General features: G+C 40.3%; 1 protein-coding gene across 13 annotated transcripts in view; it reads right to left on the minus strand.

Annotated features, from left to right (window-relative positions):
* The window catches only part of LOC125463166 (T-complex protein 11-like protein 2), a 36,339-nt gene that overhangs the window by 9,926 nt on the left and 12,254 nt on the right, over positions 1-14,159 (minus strand). For all 13 annotated transcript variants that reach the window (XM_048554016.2, XM_048554017.2, XM_048554013.2 and 10 more), the window contains 5 exons: positions 8,654-8,774; positions 3,746-3,966; positions 3,390-3,526; positions 2,554-2,744; positions 454-635 (listed from right to left, as the gene is read on the minus strand). In XM_048554016.2, coding sequence (XP_048409973.1) covers positions 454-635; positions 2,554-2,744; positions 3,390-3,526; positions 3,746-3,966; positions 8,654-8,774 — 852 coding nt within the window. The remainder of the gene's footprint in view (positions 1-453; positions 636-2,553; positions 2,745-3,389; positions 3,527-3,745; positions 3,967-8,653; positions 8,775-14,159) is intronic.

The following is a 14,159-nucleotide window of genomic DNA, read 5'->3' on the forward strand; positions in this document are numbered from 1 at the left end:
TGGCATGAGCCAATACACTAACTGATACAACTAACTCTAGTAACCTATTGAAAGAAAATTGATTTACTACCATTGGATTGAGAGATGGATGGGCGGGGGAGGCAATGGCCTAATGGTATTGTCACTGGACAATAATCCAGAGATCCAGGTGATGTTCTGGGGACCCAAGTTCGAATCTCAACACAGCAGATGGTGGAATTTGAATTCAATAAATATCTGGAATTAACAATCTAATGATGACCATGAATCTATTGCCGACTGTCAGGAAAAACCCATTTGGTTCACTGATGTCCTCCTTACCTGGTCTGGTCTACATGTGATTCCAGACCCACAGCAATGTGGTTGACTCTGAACTGCCCTCTGGGCAAATAGAGACAGGCAATTTATGCTGCCCTAGCCAGCAAAGTCCTCATCCCATGAATAAATAGAGAGAGAAAAACAAATTAGACTCACTTGTCATGCATGCCCTCAAGTAGAACCACGATAACTCGCTTTAATTTGTCTGCAAACTCAGGTAGTCCTGAAATGGTTGCCCCTACCATGTTGTAGATGATCAACATTATATAGGCCACAAGCCTTTGTAGGTTCAGTCTTTGTTGCAGCTCTTGGAGACGTGATCGGTCAGTCATCAGAGTCTAAAATAAAATCAAAGATATTTGATGAAGGGTTATGTTGTAATTTGTGATTTTGTGGAACTCTTCCATTTCAGTACTTCTTTCCTGCAATCCTCGAACTGCATTATAGCAAAAGACTGAATAATTCTGTTGTCATTTCTGCAAAAAAAAAATAAAAATGATTCTATAGAGCCTGCAGTTTGTATTGGAATTTTCTGAATCTAATCCACCCATGCCAAGTCCGTTATTCTACAATTCAGCTCTGATTCTGTTGGAGCCCAAGTACTGGCCCAATTCAGTGAGCGATGGTTGGTTCTTCCATATCACCTTTTCCCATTGTATTGATGCCTACTTCAACTTTTTGGTCAGCTACTACAGATGTCCTAGCCATCTCTCCTCATCAGGTATGGTCAATTTTCAAACTCTTAACACATATGCTGTTCAGCAGTTCGAGAAGGTGGCAATTCATCACCGCCTTCTCAAGAGGCAGTTAAGATTGGGCAATAAATACTGGCCCATTCAGTGAAGCCCACATACCTAATTGAATAAAAAAAAGATTCAAGGGCAGACCAGAAACCAAGGTGACCTGCCCCAAAATGTGACTAGTTTACTATGAATGACTAAAAGGATCACAGAAAAGCAGCTGTGTTCTAAATAGAAAGATTGGCTAATAAGAGTGTTAGTGGTGGAGTGGTTGGTGCAAGGAATGCTGAGTGAGGCCTAATAAACACCGCACTACCAAATAAATTTGGTGACTCTATAATGATAGTGAAATATTCATACTTCATGACAATCAAGTAAACAAAATTATCACAAAATGCCAGAATCAAAAGCAGCACAAGTCTCCTCCAAAGAAGTGCAAAGGAATGTTTTGCTATTTTATGTACTCTATATAAAAGTCAAACCACCAATTGATCACTTTTTATTTGGAGGAAAAAATATTCAAAATGCAAAAGAAAATCCATCTGCATCTAGACTATCGAAAATCCAGCCAGTTAGTGGAGTCAACATGACCTTCATAATATAGATGTTTGAAGAATTTTAAATTACTCAGGCACAATTGGAATAGCTAAACACCAGTTCACTTCATAGAAATGAAACAAGCATTCTTCAGGTTTACAAGGATAGAAATTAGATTTGACTGTGGTACAAAATGGAACATTTTGATTCATCTGCACATTATATACAGCCCAAATATTTAACTCATTAGCTGCAAAGGAACTAAATATTAGGCACTGTGTATAATGAACCTGAACCAGTATGTCCCATTTTAGAAACAATTTTATAATCAACTTGTTTGTGGAGGGGCAATAATGTTACTACTAAATTTGATTACAATCTGTGCAAATGAATGATTGAAAGTCCAAAATTTCCATTGTATTGTGGCTTGGGATGAAATATTCCTCTCTGGAGATTGCTGATTTGCTCTGCCTGACAAACAAATGATTTTTATTTAGGATGCGTTCCATCAAGTCAAGACTTGACAACTTCATCCCATATTCTAATGGATGCAAGATGACTGAAGAAGTTGTGCTATGACAAAGATGCAACAGGAAGTTTCTGCAGCACTGATTCTTCTTAGATTATTCTCAGATCCCATGCTATTTAAAATGCCATTGCAACTCTCCCGCAAGAACCAACTGTCCCAATTTTTGTCTTCAGGATACCTTCAATAGCAGCTCAGTCTTTTTTTTCATAAAACTGTGTGCTCATTCAACTTAGTAAAAAGATTTCCTCACAATGATCTGAACTTATTGCCTGAAGAAATTTAAATGCTCATCCTCAAACCCTCTTTGCATTGTTAGACCTAAAGGGCAACCTCAGTTAGAAAGATTCTGAAGAGCTCAAAGTTTCAGACAGGTTGTCCAAACTCAATGTTTCTACAACTTTGAAAAAGTCCAAATTTCCAGGATCCCTTATACAAAAATTTAACATTTACCTCAGGTAAGGGCCTATTGTCGTAGTCCCACTGCAACAATTTCAAATAACCATTGTTTAACACAGACGATGGACTGAGGGGAAGACCGGCATTCCCATCAGTATCAGAAGGTGATGTGTCTGAGGAGGTCACAGATGCTGATACTTCAGTAACAGACTCCTTTAGCCACTGAGTTGTATAATCAAGAGCATCTATAAGCAGAAATATTTATATTTTGAGTTTTAAATATTGTTCAAGTATGTTAATAAAAATCTTTTTTAAAAAATCACCAGCTTTATGGACAAGAGTACCTTTTCAGTTCAGCTGGGGTTATTAATCACTAGATCTCTGCCAATTTTTGCATTTCCCAAGTAGTTCAGGCACAGAAAAAGTGTAAAAGCCATCATATACAATAGGAATTAATATTAGTTAATTTAAAATTTATCTCAGTGCAAAGTCAAACCCATTTAATCTCGAGGGAAAGTAATGCATAAACACTCCAGAGTCCTCAAAACATTTTCTGAATATTTATTCATTCCACATTTACATTATTTATATAGGGTCTATCATCATGTGGCCTCCTAGCAACACAGGAACTATTAAAATCTGTGGGCTATTTTCACTTTATACTTTTATCAATATCCCAGTTGTGTTTTAATTTCCTTCTAATTTGCCTTAAAAATTATTTGCATTCAAAGTTAGATGCCATACCCTCAATTTCTCAAACAAAAAATTAATTCTGCATAATATTAGCAAAAACAAAAAAAAGAAAGAGCAAGCAGTGAGCCTTCTTATTTGGTTAATTATTGTATGTTTATCACAAATCACTGTTAAAATATACTAAAAAAAACACTTACTGGGTTGTTTATTCAGAAAATCCTGGAACTTGCTTCGTTCATAATCAACTGAACATTGCTGGATGTGTGGTCGGATATTTTGAATGGTGAAGTTGACCATATCCATAGTCATCAAATCAAGGACATGAAATATTTCCCTGGTGAAGAAAATATAACACTCGCTCAGAGAAGAATGCAAGAAAAAAATACTTAACATTCTGGTCCGAAATGTATTGGTCCTTTTTCTTAAAAAGAAATCAATATACACTTAAAGAAGTTCCCACTTTACATTTTCCTGAATAAACTTAAATACTTAAAAAGTAGCAGTATGCAAATCTATCTCCCCCACTTCACCACCATGCAGAGAAATTATTTACCTGAACAATGGAACAATCTCAGTAACTGATTTCAATTTTTTGACATCATCATCACGAACTGGAGCACAGAATTTTCCCATTAGTGTAATTATATAAGCAGCCAGTTTATGGATGTCAATTGCATTGTGCTCAGCCTGCTGTTTGATTAGATCCAAGTCTAGGACCTCGGAGATCTGGTTACGAAGTCTGTTTTGGCCAGGTATCAGAAATGAGAGGAGAATCTAAACAATAAAAGTTATATAAATTAAAGGGCTTGCTTCTTTAATACTAGATGTTACATTAGTAATAAATAACTTCAATTTTTAGATTCATTTAGCTGGCTTCAACACTTGTCCCACAAGTGAGCATAGATTTTTTAAAAAAAATTTCCATATTCCTAACCCCGAGCAATTTTCTTCACTATTTTCAGTGATATTTTGCTGTTGCCTTCACTGTAGTGCAGGCCTAGAATAGGAACACAGAATGTGTAATGAAAAGATAAGCGGAAACCTGAAGTGAGAAATAGAGAAAAAAGTGTGGAGAAATTTAAACATCCTATGTAAATTATGACGGACAAGGGGAGATAAAAATAAAGTACTTAGAAGGCAATAGGCATCTCTGAAATGAATGGGAATGTCTAAGTCTATATTCTCATAAATCAACATCCAAACAAGGAGATTGAAAAAAGGTATTATAGAATTGAAAACCAAAATCAAACAGGAACGTGGAAACAGCTATCTATTGTTATGGGAGATTGGACTAGCATTGTTGGAGAAGGAAGAATTGCCAAAGATGTAGGACCAAAATTGACAAGGCAAATGGAGCAGGTGAAATGCACACAAGGATTTTGAAGGGACAGCAGAAATTGCAGAGGCACTGGGTATAATTCAGTCTTCCACAGATCCAGAGCACATTCCAGAAGAATGGAGAATTACAAACATTACAGAAACTAGTTCAAGAAAATAATTACAGTCAGTTCAACTTTGCGATAAGAAAGCTTCCTAAAACAATTATCTGGCATAGAATTAGTTGTTAAATGGAAAAAGGTGGATCGAATCGCAAGAGTCAATGTGGATCTCTAAAGGGGAAATCATGCTTAACTTAGAACATTTTTGACGAAGTAACAGAAAGGCTCAATGAGGGAGCAGTGTTGATCTGGTAACTTGGATTTCCAGAAGGTGTTTGGTGCAGTGTCACGTAACAGCTTCGTGAGTAAAGTTATAGTTAATGATATATAAAACAATAAGGACAGTAGTAACGCGGATACAAAATTGGCAGAGTGATAAGAAACAGAGTAATGGTTTACAGGTTTCTACAGTTCTGAATGTGGTTTGTAATGGAATTCCCCAGGGGTCGGTATTGGGATCCTCGATGTTCTTAATATATTTGTGATCTGGATCTTGGTATGTAGGGGACAATTTCAAAGTTTGCAGATGACATGAAACTTGGAAGAATTGAAAAACTGAGAGGAGGAGAACGTGGAACTCCAAAAGAACTTGACAAATTGGAGTGAGTGAATAGGTGGCACACAAGGTTCAGCCAGATAACTGACTTCCCTGTCGCCCGACCATCCAAGTCCCCTATCGTCCTGCTAGCCTGAGCGGACCATCTTCCTGACCCATGCTCATTACCTCACCTCAGTCCTCCTCATACTCAAAGTTTGGCCCTGACCCTTTAATCTTACCATGAGCAGCTAGGTGCCATAAAAAGAAGACTTGCCCTTTCTTCCTACTGATTCTCCTCCATTCCAATGGAAGTTCCTAATGGACACTTTTTGCACATTTCTATGACCCAAGATTAGAAGGCCCTGGTAAGAAAACATGTACAGCAGCTACCCATTCATCATTGTTGCTGTTCTGAAAATTTGGGCCCAAGTGTTTAAAATTCACTATGGAAGGTATAACAAATAAATAACAACAAAGATTGTAAATGGGAACAGCTACGTTTGTTAAGCAGTTGTTACTAACTGTAGATATGGAAGCGAGCGAACCTGGAAAAATAAATAGTGATATCTTGAAAAAATAAGTGTCCGTATTACAGAAGATGTGCTGCTGGAGGTCTTAAAACTCTTAAAAGGTAGATAAATCCCTGGGACCTGATCAGGTGTATCTCAGAACTTTGTGGGAAGCTAGGGAAGTGATTGCTGGTTCCCTTGCTGAGATATGTGTATCATCAATAGCCATGGATGAGGTGTAGGTAGACTGGAGAGTGGCTAATGTGGTGCCATTATTTAAGAAAGGTGGTGCCAGGGAACTATAGATTGGTGAGCCTGGCATTAATAGTGGCTAAGTTGTAGGAGGGGATTCTGAGGGCCAGGACTTAGGTATATTTGGAAAGGCAAGAAATGATTAGGAATAGTCAACATGGGTTTGTGCATGGGAGATCATGTCCAACCTGATTGAGTTTTTTTAAGAAGTGACAAAGAAAACTGATGAAGGCAGAGCGGCACACATTATCTACATGGAGTTCAGCATGGCCTTTGACAAGGTTCCGCATGGTAGACTGGTAGATCACATGGCATCCAGGGAGAGTTAGCCAACTGGATACAAAATTGGCTTGAAAGGTAGCAGACAGAGGGTGGTGGGGAGCATTGTTTTTTGGACTGCAGGCCTGTGATCAGCGGTGTGCTGCAAGGATCAGTGCTGGGTCTACTGCTTTTTGTCATTTATCTACATGATTTGGATGTGAATGTAGGAGGAGTGGTTAGTAAGTTTACAGATGACACCAAAATTGGTGGTGTAGTGGACACTGAAGAAGGTTATCTCAGGAGAACAACAGGACCTAGAGCTGATGGGCAACTGGGCCTAGGAGTGACAAATGGAGTATAAATTTAGATAAATGTGAGGTGCTGCATTTTGGAAAGGCAAATTAGGCCAGGATTTATACACTTAATGGTAAGGTCCTGGGGCATGTTGGGCAAAGAGAGACTTAGGGGTGCAGGTTCATAGTACCTTGAAGGTGGAATAACAAGTAGACATACTAGTGAAGAAGGCATTTGGTATGCTTGCATTTATTGGTCAGTGCATTAAGTATAAAAGATTTGAGATGTCATGATACGGCTGTACAAGATATTGTTAAGCCACGTCTGGAGTACTGTATAAAATTCTGGTCACTCTGCTACAGGAAAGATGTTATTATACTGGAAAGGATGCAGAAAAACAATTACAAGAATGTTATTGCGACTGGAGGTTTTCAGTTATAAAGGGGAGGCTGAATAAACTGGGATTTTTTTCCCCTCCTGATGAGTAGGAGGCGTTTATAAAATCATGACGGGTACAAGCAAGGTGAATAGACAAAAGGTCTTTCCCCCACTGTAGGGGTATCCAAAACTAGTTCAGTTTAGGAAACCTGATCAGTATGGACAAGTTGGGCCGAAGGGTCTGTCTCCATGCTATGTGACTCTAGACAAAAAGTAGTATGAGTGAATGAAGTCAGGCTGAAGATTTTGTATTTTCACTTTTGGTTGAAGTTGGTGTTTTGGAGTTGAAGTTGAAGCTGAAGTTCCTACATATAGCTCTCTCTGCTGCTGGAAAAAAAAACTCAAGTTCTTGCTCTCTGTTGCTAGATTCATTCTGGTCAGTGTTCCTTCTCCTGGGCTGGAGGAGATAGCAAGTGAGCAAATCTGTTTTGCTGGATTTGCCTTTGTCAAAGGCGTGTTTATGGGATGCTGCTATATAGGAACAGTTGATGAGTGATTATCAAAATACTTAACCAAATAATATTTTATTGAGTTAAATTATGCCAATTCTTTTTCTGTTTTTATTTTAAGCTGTAGTGTAAGAATATAGGTGTGTTTTGCTCAAGGCCTAGTTGTTTGACCAATTAATCATATCTAGAACGCAACATCTTCCACTCACTTCAAAGTAAGATAAAAGTTGGGTCCAGGTTATCTCCTTGATATCAGTGACAATGGGAACTGCAGATGCTGGAGAATCCAAGATAATAAAATGTGAGGCTGGATGAACACAGCAGGCCCAGCAGCATCTCAGGAGCACAAAAGCTGACGTTTCGGGCCTAGACCCTTCATCAGAGAGGGGGATGGGGAGAGGGAGCTGGAATAAATAGGGAGAGTGGGGGAGGCGGACCGAAGATGGAGAGAAAAGAAGATAGGTGGAGAGGAGAGTATAGGTGGGGAGGTAGGGAGGGGATAGGTCAGTCCAGAGAAGATGGACAGGTTAAGGAGGTGGGATGGAGGTTAGTAGGTAGGAGATGGAGGTGCGGCTTGGGGTGGGAGGGAGGGATGGGCGAGAGGAAGAACAGGTTAGGGAGGCAAAAGACAGGTTGGACTGGTTTTGGGATGCAGTGGGTGGAGGGGGAAGAGCTGGGCTGGTTGTGTGGTGCAGTGGGGGGAGGGGATGAACTGGGCTGGTTTTGGGATGTGGTGGGGGAAGGGGAGAGTTTGAAGCTGGTGAAGTCCACATGGGAACCCTGCAGCCCAATGGTATCAATGTGGACTTCACCAGCTTCAAAAATCTCCCCTTCCCCCACCACATCCCAAAACCAGCCCAGTTTGTCCCCTCCCCCCAAACTGCATCCCAAAACCAGTCCAGCCTGTCTCTGCCTCCCTAAACTGTTCTTCCTCTCACCCCAAGCCGCACCTCCATCTCCTACCTACTAACCTCATCCCACCTCCTTGACCTGTCTGTCTTCCCTGGACTGACCTATCCCCTCCTCTCCCACCTATCTTCTTTTCTCTCCATCTTCGGTCCGCCTCCCCCTCGCTCCCTATTTATTCCAGAACCCTCACCCTATCCCCCTCTCTGATGAAGGGTCTAGGCCCGAAACGTCAGCTTTTGTGCTCCTGAGATGCTGCTAGGCCTGCTGTATTCATCCAGCCTCACATTTTATTATCTCCTTGATATGTTGAGAGGTCTGGTCCATAACAGTCTCAAAAAGCCACAAGAATGATTGAAGTATTCATTCCTTTACCTCTTTAATTTCTCCCAAAAGCACAAGGGCGTGATGGTATTCAGGTGGATCCTGGTTCAACTGAGCTTCCAGAGAGTCCCAGAATGCTTTGTGAACTATTTCTTTCACTTTTCTTTGTAAACTGTATTTAAAAAGAAAGTTGTCAAAGGTGCATTTGTTAACATAAATTTACAGTAATTATTCAATAGTAGGCTTTAATTGTTTTGGCAGCTACAGCTATACAGGAACATTGGGTAGCTTATTTCCCACCTTCGAAATTACACAATATAAAGAGAGAGGCATATCAGTTTAGAAATTTGTTTGTATTCAAATTGGAATGTAAGCCAGGTGCCATGGGTGCTGCAAAGAATAAAATGAGGCTGACACGAGTGTGACAGCAAAAAAACCGCTCCCAGACACAGCATTTGCAAATGGGTGAAGGGAGAGAGTCAGGCACTGCTGCTCTTCCTCTTCTCAATTGCAATAACTGGGAAGCATTGGAGAGTGACTAGGTACTAAAATTGAAAGCAAGCTCAGAAACAATTTCAGATGGCAGATTAATTTTATTTTCTCCAATTTAATAGAGTGCATTTTGTAGCTTTGTCTAGGAACAAGTGCAAAAGAAGTTAGAAAAAAAGTTAATAGCTATATTTTTTTTAAAAAGCAGTGCTCAACAACAAAATATATATACATATATACTTTTTCTATATGACAAAGTCACACTACTTTTCACGATGCGACACAGCAAGCCTGTTTATATTGCAAATGAGGAATAAGAGGAGCAATTATATCTCCAAGAAATCTCACAATAGCCATTAAAAGGGAATAGAAAACTAACAATGTTATTAAGAAATTAGGCAGCAAGTAGCTCTACAGACTCTGAAACCAACATTTAGAAAGTACAATTGATATGTGGTGTACGTTGACAACAAATAAAACATTAAAGTTTCTAGGATGCTGTAGTTAACTTCATGGTCAGTAAAATTCACTCGAGACTTGTAAGCTGTTCTCCTCTATCCAGTCTCCGAGGCTTCAGTCATCAGCTAGTGCAGAATTTGAAAAGGTTCAAGCGCAGGTCCATAGCAAACTACTGTAGCAGACAAAGTCGCCCCAGGTACAGTGGTCAACAATTTATGGATGTGATTTGTCCATTCACCATTCCTCCATCCTCAATCTATCACCCCAACTCCATGAGCCCTCATCTTGTGCACCAGCCTTTTGTGTGGTACCATACTGAAAGTGTATTTGGAAATCCAAATCCACTGCCTACTGTTTCCCCCTTATCTACCCTATTAGTTATACCTCAACAATACTAATGAATTTGTCAAACAGGTTGCTCTTTCATAAAACCATGTTAATTTATTCTATGAGCTCTGATGAAGGGTCTAGGCCTGAAACGTCAGCTTTTGTGCTGCTGAGATGCTGCTGGGCCTGCTGTGTTCATCCAGCCTCACATTTTATTATCTTGGATTCTCCAGCATCTGCAGTTCCCATTACCACTAATTTATTCTATGATGTTTTCTGGGTGCATTGCTAAGACTTTCTTATAATGGATTCCAACACTTTCCCCAGTGACTAATGCAAGGTTAACTGGCCTAGTGTTCCATATTTTCTCTCTCTCCCTTCATTTGTGAATATCAAAGGTCACCCTTCCTAGCTTCCAATCTGCTGGCACCATTTCGGAATCTCGGGATTTTGGAAAATCACAGCTGCAGATGTAGTAGGTATCTCCTTTAGAGCTCTAATACTTTTACACTAATCAATGTTAACGGATTACCTTTGTTTCCTCACTCACCTGCGTTGATTTCTGGTAAGTAACCTATGTCTTCTATTGTCAAAACAAAAAAAAAAATTATTGGTTGTCTCTGCCATTTTTTCCATTTGCCCTTGATAATTTATCTTGCTTTTAAAAGGATAAAGATTTACTTAACTACACTTGTCCTTCTAATATAGACTTGTACAAAACCTTACAGTTTCGAAAAAATAAATGCCTGGCCAGTTTACTCATTCTATTTCTGCCCCAGTATCCCCCCCCTCCCCCAACCACATCAAATTTGTAGTGGCTCTTCCTTGGTTTCTAAAATACTCACAATCCTCAGACTTACGACTATCATTTGGAACATCATAAGTTTTTCATTTTAATCCAGTACTGTCTTTCCCCTCTTCAGTAAGCCACGAAATGGGTCTTTGAGTGGTTTCTCAGTTGAACACATATTATATCCTTAAAATGTTTCCTACTATATATTTACTACTCTACCTTTAGAGTATTTGCCCCATGAAGCTCAGCCAGCATGCATTTTTCTTTTTATAGATTTATGAAAAGCTGATCGGGCTTAGCATTTGTTGGAACTGCTTTGAAGATTGTAGGTGATGGAAATGAGTGCATCAACCTGTGTTACTGCTCATGTAAAGTGTGAACAAAGTGAATTTTCATTCTATAAATCAAAGTGTAGATTAGTACAACTTTCTTAATGCTACATTTCTGCAATCTCGGGATAATTTCGGAAGTTATTTTTCAGGGCATAAGGAGAAGACACTGCACGAGGAGATGGTGAAGAACAACTAAATATACACAAGGCTGTGAACAATATTACATCAGCAATATAGTTAACTCAACCTACTTACAATTTGAACCAAAAAAAGGGGGAAAATGTCACCAATCATAATTCCCCAGGAGGCAGGAATATCCTAGTAACTCATTTATTTCAACAACAAGCAAAAGATCATGAAACTCTCCGATTGGAACTGTTGGTGTTATTGTCTGGTATGTTAATCTCTACCTTGCAGAGGCTGAACAACAACTCTTAGAGACATTTCCTTCCATCTCCCCCTGGATCATGACTCCACCACTGCACGTCAAGCTGGAATATATTCGTTGCTTCAGTCCTACTGAGACTCCCACCCTCAACTCGCTCTGATAAATTGACGTTGTCGATGCTGCTTCCTGCTCATGACAAATTGGAAAAGTTAAAAAAATTGGTTTTGCTTCCCAATTTCTATTCATCTCTCATGGAAAACTGGTCCATCTTGGACTCTTGCCTCTGCAAGACTATATTGTTTCCATTTCTGGAAATAGGTAGTCTACCGATCTCCATTATAAATCCACTGCATCCCTCAGTTACCTTGACTACATTTCTTCACACCCTACTTTCAATAATCACTCCATTCCATTCTCCCAGTTTCTCATACTCAAACAAATAGAACAATGATCCCTCCAACATGTCGTTTATTTTCTCCCGCCACCACGGCCACCCCTCAACCAAAGCTGTCCCCACTACTATGCACGAGAAGGTCCTCAGCTGTGTCCAACTCTGTTCCACACCTCCTCCCTCACCTCTTCCTCCCTACAAAAACAATTACTGGGTTCGCCTCATTCTCAGCTTCCATCCTATCTGTCACTATATTCAACAGAATCATCCTTTGCCATTTTACCACATCCAGCAGGGTTCCAGCACCAAACACAATAAAGGATTGAAAATGTTAGTAAAAAAGACACAGACAGAAAAAAGTAAAACACCTCCATGGTAAGCATTATAATAAAATGTGAGGCTGGATGAACACAGCAGGCCCAGCAGCATCTCAGGAGCACAAAAGCTGACGTTTCAGGCCTAGACCCTTCATCAGAGAGGGGGATGGGGTGAGGGTTCTGGAATAAATAGGGAGAGAGGGGGAGAGAAAAGAAGACAGGTGGAGAGGAGAGTATAGGTGGGGAGGTAGGGAGGGGATAGGTCAGTCCAGGGAAGACGGACAGGTCAAGGAGGTGGGATGAGGTTAGTAGGTAGGAGATGGAGGTGCGGCTTGGGGTGGGAGGAAGGGATGGGTGAGATGAAGAACAGGTTAGGGAGGCAAAGACAGGTTGGACTGGTTTTGGGATGCAGTGGGTAGAGGGGAAGAGCTGGGCTGGTTGTGTGGTGCAGTGGGGGGGGGGGGGGGGGGAAGGGGACAAACTGGGCTGTTTTTTGTGCAGTTACCACTCTGTGACACACTGGTCTACACTTTATCACCAAATACTTCCTCATCACCTCTGGGCACCTTCCTATGTAATTGCAAAGTCCATTTCACCTTCTCGCTCACACATTCTCCAGTCCCAGGAAGGCCTCCAGATGAAGTACCAGCAAACTGCAGCTTCCTTCAATCCATTCTACAGTATTCACCGTTCACAACGTAGTCTCTGTTACATTGGTGAGACCGAATGCAGACGGAGTGATCACTTTGCAGAACGTTTCCGTTATGTCCATAAGAATGCCCCAACAATAAAAATCAGCTTGCTCCCATGTTAACATTTCCACCTTGGCCTGGTGTAGTGTTCCAATGAAGCTTAATGCAAGCTGGGGGAGCAAAGCCATGTGTTCCACTCTGGCACTTTACAGCTTTCAGGCTTCAATACTGAATTCAACAACTTCAAAAGTTACTTTATATCTCCATTTCTCCTTCACTACCATTGGCACCATGTTTTGCTCTGGGCACTCTCAGCATCTATTCCATTCACTGCTTCTCACCATTTGTCACCAGCCCCTTTTCAGTTCGGTGGAAGAGAATTATCAAACTCAAAAGAGAGAGAGAGAGAGAGAGAGAGAGTCTTAAATTACATCCTCCACAGATGTTGCTAAATTTCTCCAGGTTTTTGATTTTATTACTCATTTAATTTTGCTGATTGCAGCTTTGCAGGCACCCAGCCTACTTTGCAGGCACACAACAATGTTGCAGATGATGAACTATGTTTAACCACCAGTTAAACCCCGAAAGGTCATCAGAAAGAGGAGACATTTAATCCTTGGTGTCTGCTGGCTGAGTACCAAGGAAAAATTGCATCTGTGAGCTTCTATAAAAAGGAATGACACTAGAGAAGCATTGATGTCCAACATACCATATTCTTCTTTTAATGTTCTTAACCAATTCCTGTAGGAGGACAGAGTTGGGTCATACAGTAGATTTGGTACCGGAAGGCATAAAGATGGAGGTCACAGCCTACAATTTGTCATGGTACAAATTTGATGTGCAGTAAATCGGTCAATAATAAAACATGGCCAACAAGATTTTCAGCAAAGGAAATCGGTCACATTTACCTGGCCTAGAAATGCAAATCCAATTCCACAATATATAAATGACATTCAGCAGTATAATAATTATTGTAGAACAAAAAGATAAATACTGGATGGACCTCACTAGTAGCAACCTAAGTACTGATCAAAACACTACTCTAACAATCTGTTCATTGACATCTGAAAACTGGTGTGCAAGTTCAGACTAAAATCAAACAGCCTTATTACCAAGATCAATGCCGACAGTCAATGCCAGGGTCATAGAGGTGTTCTCCTCCTCCAGTTGTAGGATTTAACAAGTTGAGGACAATGTTATAAAGATCAGTACAAAACCCCAATATACCAATTACAGCAGGCCACTGGAACCTACTGCCGCCCAGGGACTTGTAATCAATCCACCCCCCTGGATCCATACTCAATGTTAAATAGCAGTTAGAGAAAGCAAGTTAGTTGGTAGCTGCTGATGTTCCTGTGATATTGTCATT

This window comes from Stegostoma tigrinum, chromosome 25 (assembly GCF_030684315.1).
Source record: "Stegostoma tigrinum isolate sSteTig4 chromosome 25, sSteTig4.hap1, whole genome shotgun sequence".
In the NCBI taxonomy this organism is placed as follows: domain Eukaryota; kingdom Metazoa; phylum Chordata; class Chondrichthyes; order Orectolobiformes; family Stegostomatidae; genus Stegostoma; species Stegostoma tigrinum.